The sequence below is a fragment of the Apostichopus japonicus genome, chromosome 10 (genome assembly GCF_037975245.1).
Source record: "Apostichopus japonicus isolate 1M-3 chromosome 10, ASM3797524v1, whole genome shotgun sequence".
NCBI lineage: Eukaryota > Metazoa > Echinodermata > Holothuroidea > Aspidochirotida > Stichopodidae > Apostichopus > Apostichopus japonicus.
This window is the reverse complement of record NC_092570.1, coordinates 18035471-18050877: the sequence shown is the minus strand read 5'-3', so window position 1 is coordinate 18050877 and position 15407 is coordinate 18035471. Positions and strand designations below refer to the sequence as shown.

The following is a 15407-nucleotide window of genomic DNA, read 5'->3' as shown; positions in this document are numbered from 1 at the left end:
TGTCATACTGTTCTACTTACTGTCTATGCTCACAGTAGTCTGACAGAGTGCTCTTGTCAGATAACAAGAAATGAATCCAGAAATATCAAGCATATGTATTTCTTGTTGTTTGAAATCATCACAATTGCTATCCATCGAGATATAGATCTTAAAGGCCTGGTGTGATGTCACTATGTGTGGAAGGGGAACTTGAATTATTGGAGTTATTATAGTAGTGCTGTTTGCATGATAAATGCTATTATATGTGTCATTGGAACAGTATCTATTGAGCACTAGGTTAATCTCTCTCACAGTGATTATGTAAATTAGTCTTTCGGCTTGTTCTATCCTGCAAAGTGGTCACACACAGCAAGAATGATGTTCTGGGTACAAATGCCTGAAGTTGAGATATTTTACTAGGTCTGTTTGGTCGGCCATGGCCTCCTGTTTAGTTTCCTGAACTAGGAAGCTGTTGTTGTTGTTTATAAGTTGAAATGATAGTTATTGGAGTAACTATGAACTTCTGAGTTGATTTGTAGTATACCTCACAGTGTTAGTAAAGGTAATATGTTTGTGCATCATCAATTCATCAGATGAATTTTAGTTAACATGAAGAAGAGTATTGGAATGAAGATGTGCTGAAAGCAAATTATTTTTAATTATTTGCTACCGATAACTTATGATTTACTTTAAGCCGAACTCTTTGACCGTTATTTCGCTAAAAGCTTTACCATGATTTATACATACTGTATTAACATACCAGACTCTTGCCTTTATCAAAACAGGTACAAAGTTGCAGAAGCAGTAGCAGTCAAATTGGTAGGACAAAGCAAAAATCAGTTTGACTGTAATTCTTTGTTCTGTTCAGCTTATTCACTTCCTCTTGTTTATATACAGGGGGGTGAATATTCTGAACTAAACTACTTCAAGCTGTTTTCATACCGTACATATATGCTTCAATATATGTGAAAAAGCTGTGTTACACCTCCCCTCGCATGCCTGTAAAACCTTTATATTCCTTTCCTTTATTACTCCGATTTATGTCTTAAAAACTGAAATGTTTTCAGGAGAAAAGAGACCCATGGATCTATTACAGATCCTCACAATGAGACCATCCTTAACACTTGTCAGTATCAAAATTACACTACACCAAAATATTTGATGTTATTGCATGTAGCAGCATATAATTACAAACAGACATTGTGGAGGACACCGATTATAATTTCTTTGTACCTGCAATTGAAAATGACAAGTTTTGTGCCAAATTGAAAAACAAAATAAATTACGAGATGAAAATTGAATTTGTCTTTAAAGGTTCCCAACAAGGAAAATGTGTATAACAAGGATTCCTTCCAAAATGTATAAACTTTGAAATCTGTGATGGAAGTAGTTTGTATGGTTTACATCTCGAATGATTTGTTAATATTACTAAAGTAAAATGATTTACGTCATTTTCATACATTTTTTTGTTGCTGCGAAACAGATGACCACATTGAGTAGTAAATGTTACACAACGATGGAATAAATTTACTTTCGGTTCCTTGAAACGAATGCCGTCATTTCAAACTGCCTTTTCAGATCACTCACATGATTTGTTTCCTCATGGAATTGTCAGCAGTAATTTAGAGAAAATATCTGGAAGTATTAAGTAATCAGAATTTCACAATGACATTTTGAGGATCACGTGAAATATAGGATATCTAAGCCACTCTTACACAAGCTGTCAAAATACAAACGCAAGGCTTTTTAAAGCCCACAACAAATGAAACAGGATAAAAAATGATTTTTGTTTCCATTTGAAAATATTTTTTTTGAGAATCTATGAGAGTAGATATAATGAGTATCAGCTGGTTTAATTTCAAGGGGTCATGATTGCAAAATGTTCTTGAACTTATAGATAGGGAAGTGCATGTTGACCTTTGCTGGTGATGGTCATGAAGTCTAATGCAATGTTTGTGTAGTGTAGCATGATGGCTTTTTTTAATGTTTTTGATGCCAGTCATGAATGTCATTAATTTCATATTTTTAGCCTGAAAAATTGGTGGATTGTTTTAAGTCTCTGTGCGGTTAGTTTTTAGTAGGTTTTATTCATTGATGGCTCGGAATGCTCATATTTTGTATCCTTGGTACATGTGCATAGTTCAAATCTTGGCTGCGTTAAAGCTACAGTCTTGCACTGAATTTAGTGTAGTGGCAATTAACCTTGACCTATCAACGATGGTGAGATACCCGACTAGTAAAGGTGTCGCCAAAGTCAACCAAAAATTACTCATGGGAGGATGAAATTAGGCATCAAGTGAAACAATACCGACAAATATGAAATTTGTGGGATGCAAAAGTTTCTGCGTTGAATTTGTACCGTTAGTAAACTGATAACGAGCAGCTTCTTAGATCCCTTAATTACTATGATTGTGAAGTATCCAGTTCTTGCATTGTGTCACAGGCTAGTGGTAGTTTATCTCGACCTGTTTTTGCACCCCCTCGGTGGTTAAGAGGAAACTATCCACTCACCCCCTTTGATTTAAAAGAAAGAGTGGATTTGGTCCCTTCTTAGCCTCAACCACTCAAATTATTTTAGCATCAGAGTAGATGTTTCAGTCCCTCATCTTATCCTGTCTGATTATGTGGCACCTCTCTTACAATGATGCAATGTGCCACTAGTGCCACTGTGCTGCCACTAGTCGGGTGATGAGTTGTCTTCTTCCCAATTTCATGCATGCTGCAGTCAATTTGAAGTTTTCCATTCCCATCGTTGTTCTTATTCCTGCTGGTCTTCATTACCTTTTCTAATAACTTTTGTGAATTATCTTGCTTGTCAATATTTTCCCAGTGAATCTTGGAATGTGATGGAACCGTTTCTTTGGTACATAAATGTCATCATTATCACCTTTAAACTGTTTAACGCTCTAAGCGATTGCTGAAATATTTCAAAAAGTTAATGTCCAAATTATTTCCAGATGCAGAGAATTATTAAATAGGGTAATGAAAATAAAGGTAAATGCTGTGAGGGGAGGGGAGGGAGGGGAGGAAGGGGAGGGAGGGGGGGTTAGTCAGCAAAATGTTTCAAGCCTTAGTGACCATTATTTTGACTTTCTATCGAGAATCAAATCGAGTTTGGTAGTTTCATTATCGCTAGTTCGTACAATATACATTAACTTTAACTCCACAATAATTTCTGTAAAGTGGTAAAATCATGGGTTTGACTCTGTGGACGTCAATTCCATTCTTGTCCATGACAAATCGGAAGGTTTACGATCATACTTAACTATCTTGCCAAATTTATATCAGATACAATAGAACAGGAACCAGTAGGTGGATTCTTTGTCGCCGATAAATAATTACGCAATCCTCAACTCATTCAGATCGTTTATGCACCCTGTTACGAAATCCTAAAGTGAAGTCAGTTGCAAAAGTACAGTTCTATATATTGGATGGTTTTGTTTATATACATGTGACAGTTTCATTATCCATCATGAGCTAAATAAGAGATATTTTTTTCAGAAATGAAAATAGAATTAGCTCGTTTGTTATGATATAATGCTTCTATTTGCAGTTGGCTACATCATATTAGTTAAACTTTAGAGAATACAGACAAAACTTTTATGGAGATACTATCAGTAAAGTTGTCTGGAATTTTAGCAGAGTTTATGACTAAAAGTCCAAAACACACAAGTCAAAGAACATGTGAAACTTTGAGGTGTGTTTCATTTGAAATGTGATACCTAATAGGTTAAAAAACATAACATTACTGACCTTATGAACATGCAAGAATTATTTACATCAAGAACAGGAAAATACTGCTAATGATCTGCTTGTATTTACAAAAAAAGCTGTATTTCTAGGTAGAAATATAAAAAAAAATAATATATACCCAAATGTTCACTTCAACCCTAACAGGATTATATGCAGACGAACCTTTTACAACATGTGTACATCCTGAAATATTTATGTCATAGGATTTGGGTTTGGCTAAAATTTTGTCAATTTTAGTTTTAACTATTTAACCCTTTTACTTCTGGTATCTTAATTTTCACACTTAAATATTAGAATATTTCTCAACCTCTTTTGATTGTCTGAGAGTTTATATTCGGTCAGTGCGGTCATACTTGTTTTTCTGCATAATTCATTGTTTGCAGGGTCAGTATTTTCTTTCTGATGCAGAACAACGATAGTGCATCCTCCCCTCATCCTATGAATCTTAAGATGCATCAAGGTTAATGCATCCTCCCCTCATCCTATGACATAACCTCTCATGATCATAGGAGATAGATGACTGATGTCAAAGGTGACTTGAAAGATAAATCTGAGAGAATAGAAATCTTAAACTTTCCATTCCAATCTCTCATTGCTTCCAAAATTTGCATAAAACAGAATTGCAACCAACCCCCCTTCCTCTCCTTCCCTTTCATTCTATTTGCATCAATTGCTACAAGACCACATGGAAGGCCTTTTCGCTGTCACTGCTTTCTACTCCTCCTCTGCCGATGGTCTTTGCTCCCATCTCTTGCCTCCCTCCATCTTTCGTCCGGCAGTCTATCGTTAAACAGTGCTCCGTGTCTTCGCTTCTTCTTTCTTGTCCTGTTTGCTGGTGGCGCTGTTGTCTTTTGTAAGGTTTATTACGCTCACAGGTCTGGCCTTCAATTTTATTCTCTCTCTGTCTTCATACTTCATTCCATCGTCAGAGGGGCTTACTATCTCGCAAGGTGTTCCCTCATACCATGCCATTCATGAGAAGGACTTCCAGTCTCCAGGAGTTACTCACTTGACCCCTAACCCAGAGGTAAGAGGTCAATTCTCATTGGCTATGGCACAGAGAAAACAGCATGTTAAACAGAATTTGCCCTTTTTTGTTTGGAAAGAAGCAAATTACTTGCATGGTTAGTTCACTGGTGTTGAGGGAACTGTAACCAAAACTTCTTCTTGATGGTAACAAGAATGCTGTTTGGTATGTCTGCATGTTCATATACTTGGTGGTAGCTATTAACAGAATGAATGCTGGAATCACAGAAGCTGGGATAAGAGTTATTTCATTGCACATCATTTTTTTTTCTTTTCTGTTGGAGATTGGCTAAAAGGAATTGATTAAGAGCAAAAAGAAAAAGAAAAAACAAAGCAATAGTTACTAAGTTGTCAGTATGGAAAGAGATATTCATGTTAAGTCTGTTTTGAAAGTATTACATGTTAGTTTATTTTGATCACTTAAAAGGATGTGTACCCTAGTCTAGTCTACAAACATCTTCAAGTACCCTAGTCTAGTCTACAAACATCTTCAAGTACCCCAGTCTAGTCTACAAACATCTTCAAGTACACTAGTCTAGTCTACAAACATCTTCAAGTACCCCAGTCTAGTCTACAAACATCTTCAAGTACCCCAGTCTAGTCTACAAACATCTTCAAGTACACTAGTCTAGTCTACAAACATCTTCAAGTACCCTAGTCTAGTCTACAAACATCTTCAAGTACCCCAGTCTAGTCTACAAACATCTTCAAGTACCCTAGTCTAGTCTACAGACATCTTCAAGTACCCCAGTCTAGTCTACAGACATCTTCAAGTACACTAGTCTAGTCTACAAACATCTTCAAGTACCCTAGTCTAGTCTACAAACATCTTCAAGTACCCTAATCTAGTCTACAAACATCTTCAAGTACCCTAGTCTAGTCTACAAACATCTTCAAGTACCCTAGTCTAGTCTACAAACATCTTCAAGTACCCTAGTCTAGTCTACAAACATCTTCAAGTACCCTAGTCTAGTCTACAAACATCTTCAAGTACCCTAGTCTAGTCTACAAACATCTTCAAGTACTCCTGACTTTAGTCTTAACGAAGAAACATTCTATTTAGGGCTTTCTATACTACCAGATTGTTTACCAAACCTGAACAGATATACTCTATCCTGCCAATTTCATTATTCTGCAACAAACAGCTCACATCAATGTCTTTTAAAATTCTGTAACATTTAATCGCAATTTATGACATTTCAGTGCTCCCAATCTACCTATTTGGTAAAAACTATTATGTTTAACATTTTCTACAATTCTGTCTGTGTTGCATATTTCTTATAAGATTGGGTTGTATATATCGTCAAGTAGCTTACAAGAATCTTACACTAATGTCAGGATGGAGACTGTATAAGACCTTCCCTCGTGTTGTTTCAATGAAGCTGTGCTCTAATTTCTGGAATGCATAACATGCAAGTTATTTTCTTTTCTGTACAAACTATTGCACACTCAGTACAGCAATCTGCTGCACAATTTTTTTGTTTGGGTTTTCTTTACCACACAGGTCGTATACCAGTACCATTCTTGAATTTTTCTTTCTTTTTTACCTTCTTTTTTCTTTGTTTCTTCCTTTCATTTCCCTTCTGATTTATCACGTTGGGTAATTTTGGTGAAAATAAGTTGCAATCAAGCAAAGCATCTAGTTATCTTGCAGCCGTACACAAGCTTTACATTTCTTGTAACATAATCTGACCCTGTGAAGTACCTCAGTGGTAATAAATTTATCATTGTATCCTGTGTAAATAACATTATCCTTTCCCCAAACTTCCAGAAATATACCAGGCTGTGTTACATTTTTGGAAACCACATTTTTGCATTCTGGTTCTTTTCCTTTAGATTTAGTAAATGTTTACCTGCACTTTCCATTGGGAGTTATTTTTTTTTACAATCTTCTCGTTTCAGATGAAATTTACTTCTCATTGCAATAAACTTTCATTTTAAAGACAAATATTGAAACAAGTGAAAACGTAAGGCTGAGGTCACATATATCCATCCAGTACTTTATCTTAATATGAGAATGAATTTTCTGTCACCCTTACATTTATATGTGTAATAAAAAAATATAAAAAAAAATATTTATAATACAAAGTCTGTGAAAAAGTTCAAAAACTTGCCAAACTTTGTAAAATCACTGGGATTGTCTGATTTCTGGAATTCATGGAACGATTTCTTCTGTCATAGGAAGACAGCCTGAGCCAGGAGGGTAGGTAGCTTCCAAAAAGTGGCGGGGGGGGGGGGAGAGGGCACAACATCAGAGGGGCACTTTCTCATTCCACAACCACCACTCGTTACATGCTATAAACCGATACACAACGGCCATATCACTTAAATATTTATGATGTGTTCGTATGCTATCAATAATATTATGGTGCGCTGCAACAGTGGTTTTTGATTGATTGAGATTGTTTATTGTTAACCGTGCTACAAAAAGATATGGGATGCCATTTAAAAATAGCATGTACAGACTAAAAATAAATAATTAGAGTAAACTATTAAATTAACAAAGGCTTAAGATATCCAAAAGACACTTCTTCATCAAAGGGGCACATTTTATTTGCCAGTAGGGCACATTTGCTATTTTGGAGAAAAGTACTTGGTATTACAGATTTTTTTTTAATGTTTCATATATGAGTCCCTGAGGGTTGACTAGAACTTTATTCAAGAAGATAATTTGTCAAACACACTATTTTAATCCATATGTGTAGTACACTTGTATTATGTTGAAATGATGTAATTGAGGGGGTGTAGGAATTGTGCAGGAGCGCCTGTGATCACCTTGTTTGTTCAACGGCTCTCCCCTACCCTACCCCCGTCTCCTTTTAGGATCCGTAGATAAAGAACAGAAGAAGGAAATGCATAAAAGGAAAATGATTTGGTCATTAGAGAGTATTATTGACAAATGCTCAATAAATTTAGCAACAAGTTTCTCTTTCAGTTAGTAATATTATATAAACTATTTAAAACTTACGTTGCTTTGGTTACGTTGAATTTTGTATCATAAGAGAGAATTTTTGCTATTGGTTCCTCTGCATGATGTTGTACACTATCTTAGTTGTAAATATCATCATCCATGATTGGGAAATAATGCACATACTTTTTATCAAAGATCACCATTAATTACCACATTCTCACAAATATTAAAATGTATGAACAGTGCTCATATCTGTACCATTGCTGTTGTATGAACAGTGTTCATATCTGTACCATTGCTGTTGTATGAACAGTGACATGGACAGTGTTCATATCTGTAGCATTGCTGTTGTATGAACAGTGATATGAACAGAGTTCATATCTGTACTATTGCTGTTGTATGAACAGTGTTCATATCTGTACCATTGCTGTTGTATAAACAGTGACATGGACAGTGTTCATATCTGTAGCATTGCTGTTGTATGAACAGTGATATGAACAGAGTTCATATCTGTACTATTGCTGTTGTATGAACAGTGACATGAACAGTGTTCATATCTGTACTATTGCTGTTGTATCAACAGTGACATGAACAGTGTTCATATCTGTACCATTGTTGTTGTATCAACAGTGACATGAACAGTTTAACTATTATCTCACTGTTGCTGCTGTTGCAAAATAGCAGAAAGGATGAGAGAAGTAAAATTTGCATGCTAAAGATAAAATAATCACTTTTGTCTAAATTACTTCTATTTTAAAACTGCATCAAAAAATATTTTCTAAGAATGTAAAAACAACGCAAATAGCTGGAAAGGTAACTATGTTTTGCATGCATATATCATTTGTAGCAAAGATCTTCTGTTTCAACATTAATTTCATTGATATGTTGGTTATAAGCTAGCACAACAAAGCAAGCACTTTTTGCACTATGTAACGTTACAATCGCTCAATTAGCATGTTGCATACACTGTAAGTTTGTATGTTATCGGGGTACTTATATTCTGTGATTATAGTCACTCATTTCCTCATTTAAGTTTCAAAAAATATTATAACATATCTTATATTTAAAATGTATTTTTTTCTTATATTATACATAATCAGCTATTAGAAGCTTTAAGCTGGACTTCCATGGAGGTTTTAGCTACTCTTGAAGTTTTCTCAATGAACCTTCCAGTCCAGTGGCAAATTTAACACCACTGGAAATGAATCCTTGCAATGTATATCGGGTATACAAGATATTAATCGAGCATGCAAGGCGAGAAGGAGGGAGGTGGAGAGGGCCAGAAGAGTAGGGAGGGAGGGAAGGGGAGGAGAGGGAAATGTCTTAAAGTGTTAACAGTTCATTTACCCAGAGAAATAGAATTTTAGCTACAAAAAGTACAAATCTTAAAATCATGTTAAACAATTTCCATGTATCCCTCAGTTACTCTACTGTACATTGATTTCATCATCATCATCATCATCATCATCATCATCATCATCATCATCATCATCATCATCATCATCATCATCATCATCATCATCATCATCATCATCATCATCATCATCATCATCATCATCATCATCATCATCATCATCATCATCATCCTCATCATCCTCATCATCATCATCATCATCATCATCATCATCATCATCATCATCATCATCATCATCATCATCATCATCATCATCATCATCATCATCACTATCATCATCACTATCATCATCACTATCATCATCACTATCATCATCACTATCATCATCACCATCATCATCATCATCATCATCATCATCATCATCATCATCATCATCATCATCATCATCATCATCATCATCACTTTCAGCATTATCAAACAAACTTATAGAATAAAAGTGAACACAGGTTTCTCGCATTGATAGAATAATGTGATTAATTTGTTGACATGTCCCCTACAATTATTACTCAACTTCTGGCTTGAATCCCATCTTCTCTGAAGGTTTAGCATTCCCAATGTCAGCGGATATCTCTGATATGTAGATTGTTCTAGTTCAATGCATCTTCTTTCTGCAGTGTGATGTATTATGGGATATTCTATAATATAAATCATTGTCGTTTTCATTATTATCACCATCTCGCATGATTTCACATTAAATATATTTGTGTAGTCATGATGCAAAATTTTATTATACTGTGAAGCAATTGTATCTGCATAGCTTTGGGCATGTTTTTACCTAAATACAGAGATAATATTTTACTCTACAGTCATTAATTATCACATTTTATATTTTCCTCTGCAGATCTCATCTTTGCCGTATGGTGAAAAAGGCAGTTATGTGAACCGTGGCTTGGATTTCAACGAAGAAACAGATGGAATGCCCAGGGTAAGCAACAACCACAACAGTGTTGGTCAGAGGAATGCCAATAATGACCACACTATGGATTACCAGAATGCCAAGACGGCAAAAAACGGAGGAGCGGACATTCCCTTAGAAGATCTGTCCCCTACGAAGAACTAGCGTAGATTTGTTTTTGCGGAAGTGATGCTAATAGAGCACAAATAATGAATCCAAATTGTATAATCCTATCAAAGCCAGGAAACTTCCATCAACATCATGGTTTGGTTAATCAGGGCATTTACATGAGTGATATATGAAGAGATATGCGAGTTTGTGTTTTATTGAACAGTGGTTGGTTTTGGCACAAGCACGATCATATATCACTCACCTGTTGCATAAAACAATTTTGACATATTCTCGGAGCGAACAATTTTGTGTAAAGACTTTGAGTATGCAGTTCAGTAAATTGCATTGTCTTTTATTGGAAGTACTGTTGATTTTCCAAGGGTAACTAATGTCAGTGGAATACTGTACTCAGGTATTTGATGAAGAGATTAGATGCATCATTGGTTGAAGGGATTAGATGCATCATTGGTTGAAGAGATTAGATGCATCAGTGGTTGAAGAGATTAGATGCATCTTTGCATTGGTTGAAGCTATTAGATGCATCCTTGGTTGAAGAGATTAGAAATTTAGATGCATCTTTTGTTGAAGAGATTAGATGCATCTTTGGTTGAAGTGATTAGATGCATCGGTGAGTACTTTATCTGCAAACATTACTGAGTACAGTACAGTCTCGCTTAGTACTAACGTTCAAAGTAAAACACCAAATTAAACGGTTATTTTACTACAGTATTAGAGTATGAACAGTTTTACTATGATACTAATATATATTATACTATTATACATATACAGTAAAGAGTTATTTTTACAGTAGTTGGCCATAGTTCAGTCTCCACAAATGTCTAAGCTTTAACTATAAATAGTACTACACTAAAGAGTTATTCTTAAAGCAGTAGGCCATAGTTCAGTCTCCCCAAATGCCTACGGTTTAACTATAAATAGTACTATTTTGGATCTGTTTCCTTAAACCTTTTAAAATTAACTATGACTCGTTCAAGAGTAAAAGAGTGACCATATTCCTAATTCATGGGATTGCTCGAGCTCTCATGATAGCATTTTCTGCACCTACAGATTGAAAACTTTGTAATTTGTTAATCTATAAACTTGCACAGTTGTTGTGCCAAAGAATTGGTATTGAAGTCTTTCCAAGATTTTTTGTTGTTGAAATTCAGAGATAGTATTTGGTGACGGGCAAGGAAATTGTAGTAATTATAAGAAATAAAATATGCAAATTGGTATGAAACTTATCTGCTGCCTAAATGGAAGTTACGACATTAATTCATTGTACTTTAGTTTAATTCGCCGGGATATGTCATGTCAGCAGTTTTACATTGATTTTTGCAGTTTCCATCATAATGTAGTTGATTTACCTGATGTTACCTGATATCCGTGAGATATTAATTCTGTAGGGATTTCCTGAATCTGAACCAATGATTATGTTAACATGAAAATTTACACAAGGGTATCAAATTACAAAATTAGTCTAAAATATTGGTTGTCAAAGCTCAAATTTTTACCTACATTACACATATTGCAATAATAAAAAGAAACAAAATTCTGTTATCGTCACCATTAAATGAAGACTCTGCATATTTTCATATCCCGCGATCATGTAAGCTTTCGTTATATTCTTACAAATCATGAATGCCTTAATTATAAAAGTTAATTAGTCCAAACTTCTCTTGAATTTTCCTGCATTCTTTGAGCTACTTCACTATCTGTGACCTTAGACATAGTTTCAACAAATCTACTGTTTCATTATTATTATTTTCTTTGGAGGGGGAGGGGAGGGAGGGAGAGAGGAGGGGGGGACTAAGGGAACATTCTTTCATTTTCAATTTAGCCTTGATATGTAGCTTTGTCTCTTTGTTGAAATGAACATTTATGTTCATAATATGTTCTTGTAACTATAACTTAGTTATGACAATCAAATTAAACTTGATAGTATTGCTTTAATTTACTATAAGTATAAAAAAAGTTGATTGTTAGTGTCTTGTATTGTCTTAAATTTTAAGAAGCTTCAGTCCGAACAGGTTAGCATCAGGAAGATTTTGCCACAGGAAACAAGCTGGTTTTTATCTCAGTTACAAATTATTCTTAACTCCCTTTGTGTCCATTGTACTTCAAGTTTAATATTTGGTAGTATCATAATTGGTAGAAAACTTTATAAAAAAACCAAATATGTATCTTGCTTCAGTGATGCCTTCATCAAAACTTCATTCCTATGACAAGATTTAATTAAAAGGATATTTCTGGGCAGGTTGTTAAGGTATTGGTGTGTGTAATGAAACCTTGATGATGTAAATCAATACAGGTATGCTGTATAAAAGTTTTAAGTTTATGATGCAATGCTTTAGACAGTACATAATGTAACATTAATCATATACAAAACACAATCAACTTCCTCAATGATAGAAGATAATTGAAAATGTGAAGATAGATTTATCATATAATCCCTGTTAAAATAACAAAAGTATCAATTTATTGTTAGTTAATTTTAACATGTGATGATTTGGAAGTTGGGGGGGGGGTGGGTGTGGGTGGATTGGGTTAGGTGTGGGGGGAATTAAGAATATCATGTCATTAACCATCCTTCTTAATGTGATACAAGTAAAGCCAATATGTCCTCTCAGACTGACCCAAGAAATATTCCCTCTTGAGTTAAAAATGTGTCTGGTTAGTTTCAATTGGTAATTTACTGCCCTGAGAACATTTATGTTGGTTTTGAACTAATTAATCAATCAATTAATTTGACGTTAGATACCTCGTATTAACCACTGCTCATATCATCTTAACGTCGTGTTTACTTTTGTGTTGTTTCAGTTTCATCCCAGTTTTTGATTTGACAGTATATAAATTTTAAGTTTGTTATTCAAACAAGATTAACAGTAAAACACTCACTAATCATGCTAGCTAATCCGTTTAATGTGATGATTAGTCTAAGCTAACTGCTTCTAATCTCAAACAAATATAACATTTTTGATATTATTATTATTATTGTCATGGTGATGTGGTGAAAATTAATTTAAAAAGTAGATTTTTATCAGAACCGTGTGTATTAACCAATCAGGTGCTAAGGCAGGAATCGTCTTTCATCCATACTATAAATCTATTTATGACAAGATCTCGTCAATCTATTGTTTATTCAAACATAATTGTTTTCGTAAAACTCACACTTTTTGTAATTGAGCTTTTCTTCATCTTTATAACAAGCTTAGACAATAAGGAATGCCTTCAAACAAAAGCAGATTATACATAGTGATTTCGTAGTTATATCTATCTTAAAGTTCTTTCATCATTCTTCTACTAATCGGACAAACCAAATAAGGAAAGAAAGAAAAAAAGAAAAAGAAGAAAAAGAAGAAAAAAAAATCATAATTCTCATAATTAATTGTAATGAGTGGAAAATTATATATTGCTTGAACAGCATCTGTTAGAGGGGGGGGGGGGGTTAATATTTATCAGTGTTGTTTAAGTATTAGGTTTAATACACTGTGCATCACTATATTCAGGTAGCATCCATGCATCTATTATATTGCTTTAAAACTAAATATATTTCAAGCTCTCTGGTCTCTTATCACCTTTCTAACAGCAGATTTTTATTTTTATTTTGGTTTGTGTTATCTATCATTTTCAAGATCAGTAACACTAATTCCTTTTCTTTGGGGGGGGGGGGGGTTGGGGCTGGAGGGGAGGAATGGTGACCCTTAACTATTTTCATTTGTATTTCATTTGTGATTAACTGGTAATGAATAAGGGGCAGTTAATACATATGAACTTTAAAATATGGACAATTCCATTGAATGCCTTGAAATGTGCTTTCAGCAGCCTCTGGAAAGTTCTTGAGTTTGTCTTACGAAGATTGGGAAACATAAGAGAGAATTTTAATTGTGCCTGAGAATTTACGTGTATATAATCTTAAAGTTTCATTTCAATTGAATCTGTAAAGAAAATAAATATGGAAATCATGATCACACCTTTTTTCTCTTTTTTATAAACTGTTTCTTTTACTTTATGAGCGAATTCTTTAGTGTAAGATGTGTAAGTGTAAGACATACAGAAACACCCTCCCCATTCCCCACCCGGAACTATGCAATGGATAGATTTCTTTAGCTTTTAGTGCTAAATATCATTCAATGCCCATAGGAACAATTATTGTTCAAAGCAATAGGAATAAACAAAACCAGACAAGATAGTTATTAAAAATATTAAAAGGTCAAATTTTTCTTGGGCATTAGTTTTAGATTCAAATGAGTGTTTCAGTTACCATGAATTCCTGAGTCACTGATTACAGCAATTCTTGGTTAAAAAATAAGCTTCACAATACACGTAAGACTAGTAACCTAGCCTATATATAATAAACGTATGCCAGTCGGTCGAGTACCGGGAGAAAATGCACTGCAGGATTATTTGTCCCTGATTCTCAGTACCGAGTATTAAAGGCTTTGAAGACTCGCCCCAAACTGGGTGCCACCCACTGAAAAAAGTTAACTTTCCATTGCTTGCAAGTGAAGTTTTTTCTTGACGCTACAAAACGCAGACAGTAACTATACATGATACCTTGTTATCTTTTATCTGGACCTGAGATGTCCATCGCTGCTATGTACACTGTTGTGGGTATTGACTGTAGCTGCTTGACTGTACACTAATGTCTAATTACCGACGGTAGCAAGCTGTGTGTGTATTTTCTGGGATCGATGATGGTGTCTAATATTCTGTAACACCTCATTCGAAACTAGGTCAGATTACCGGCATGAGACATTTCTTTGTGCGCGAGTCTTCACACTCTGGCCTATTGTTTAGTGGTGACCTTCCGCATCATTATAAAGAAAGATCATACCGTTTGTGATGTACACCGTAACATTTATATCAATTCGACCAAATGAAATATAGCAAACGATCACTTCCCACTCAATTCAGATATATAGGTTTGAGCTAAACTACTAAATTGTAATCAGCTTACAGATGCTTCATAAGAAGTCCAAGTTTTTTCGATTACACAGGTCAAACCCCCACCTTCAAGATGATACGTTCGTTGTGTAAGTTTGAATTAAAATTTTACGAAAGTAGCCTCAGCAAAATAGGCGAAACATAATTACTGCGGGAATTGTTTTCAGGACGTACACATCTATGATTTACAAGAATTTAAGTCCGTATTTTGTCTTGATGAAGCATTGAAAATCTTTCTAGAACATGAGCGCTGTAAACTGACCAAGCTTTTATTCGCAGCGTCTCCGTTTTAAGTCGGCCACGTTTTCTTTTCACAAAACTTCTTACAGGGACTTGATCCCAGAACTGAATGGTTAGTACTACCAGATTCA

The 15407-nt window shown here is 34.8% G+C and overlaps 1 protein-coding gene across 6 annotated transcripts in view; it reads left to right on the top strand.

The window, feature by feature from the left end:
- Nucleotides 1–14057, top strand: part of LOC139975326 (phospholipid-transporting ATPase IF-like) — a 49549-nt gene extending 35492 nt beyond the window's left edge. For 2 of the 6 annotated variants that reach the window (XM_071983169.1, XM_071983170.1), the window contains 3 exons: nt 765–798; nt 4662–4759; nt 9925–14057. In XM_071983169.1, the coding sequence (XP_071839270.1) occupies nt 765–798; nt 4662–4759; nt 9925–10143 (351 nt within the window). In that variant the 3' untranslated portion in view covers nt 10144–14057. The remainder of the gene's footprint in view (nt 1–764; nt 799–4661; nt 4760–9924) is intronic. The other 4 variants (XM_071983173.1, XM_071983175.1, XM_071983174.1 and 1 more) reach the window with 3 other exon arrangements.
- The last annotated feature ends 1350 nt before the right edge of the window (nt 14058–15407 follow it).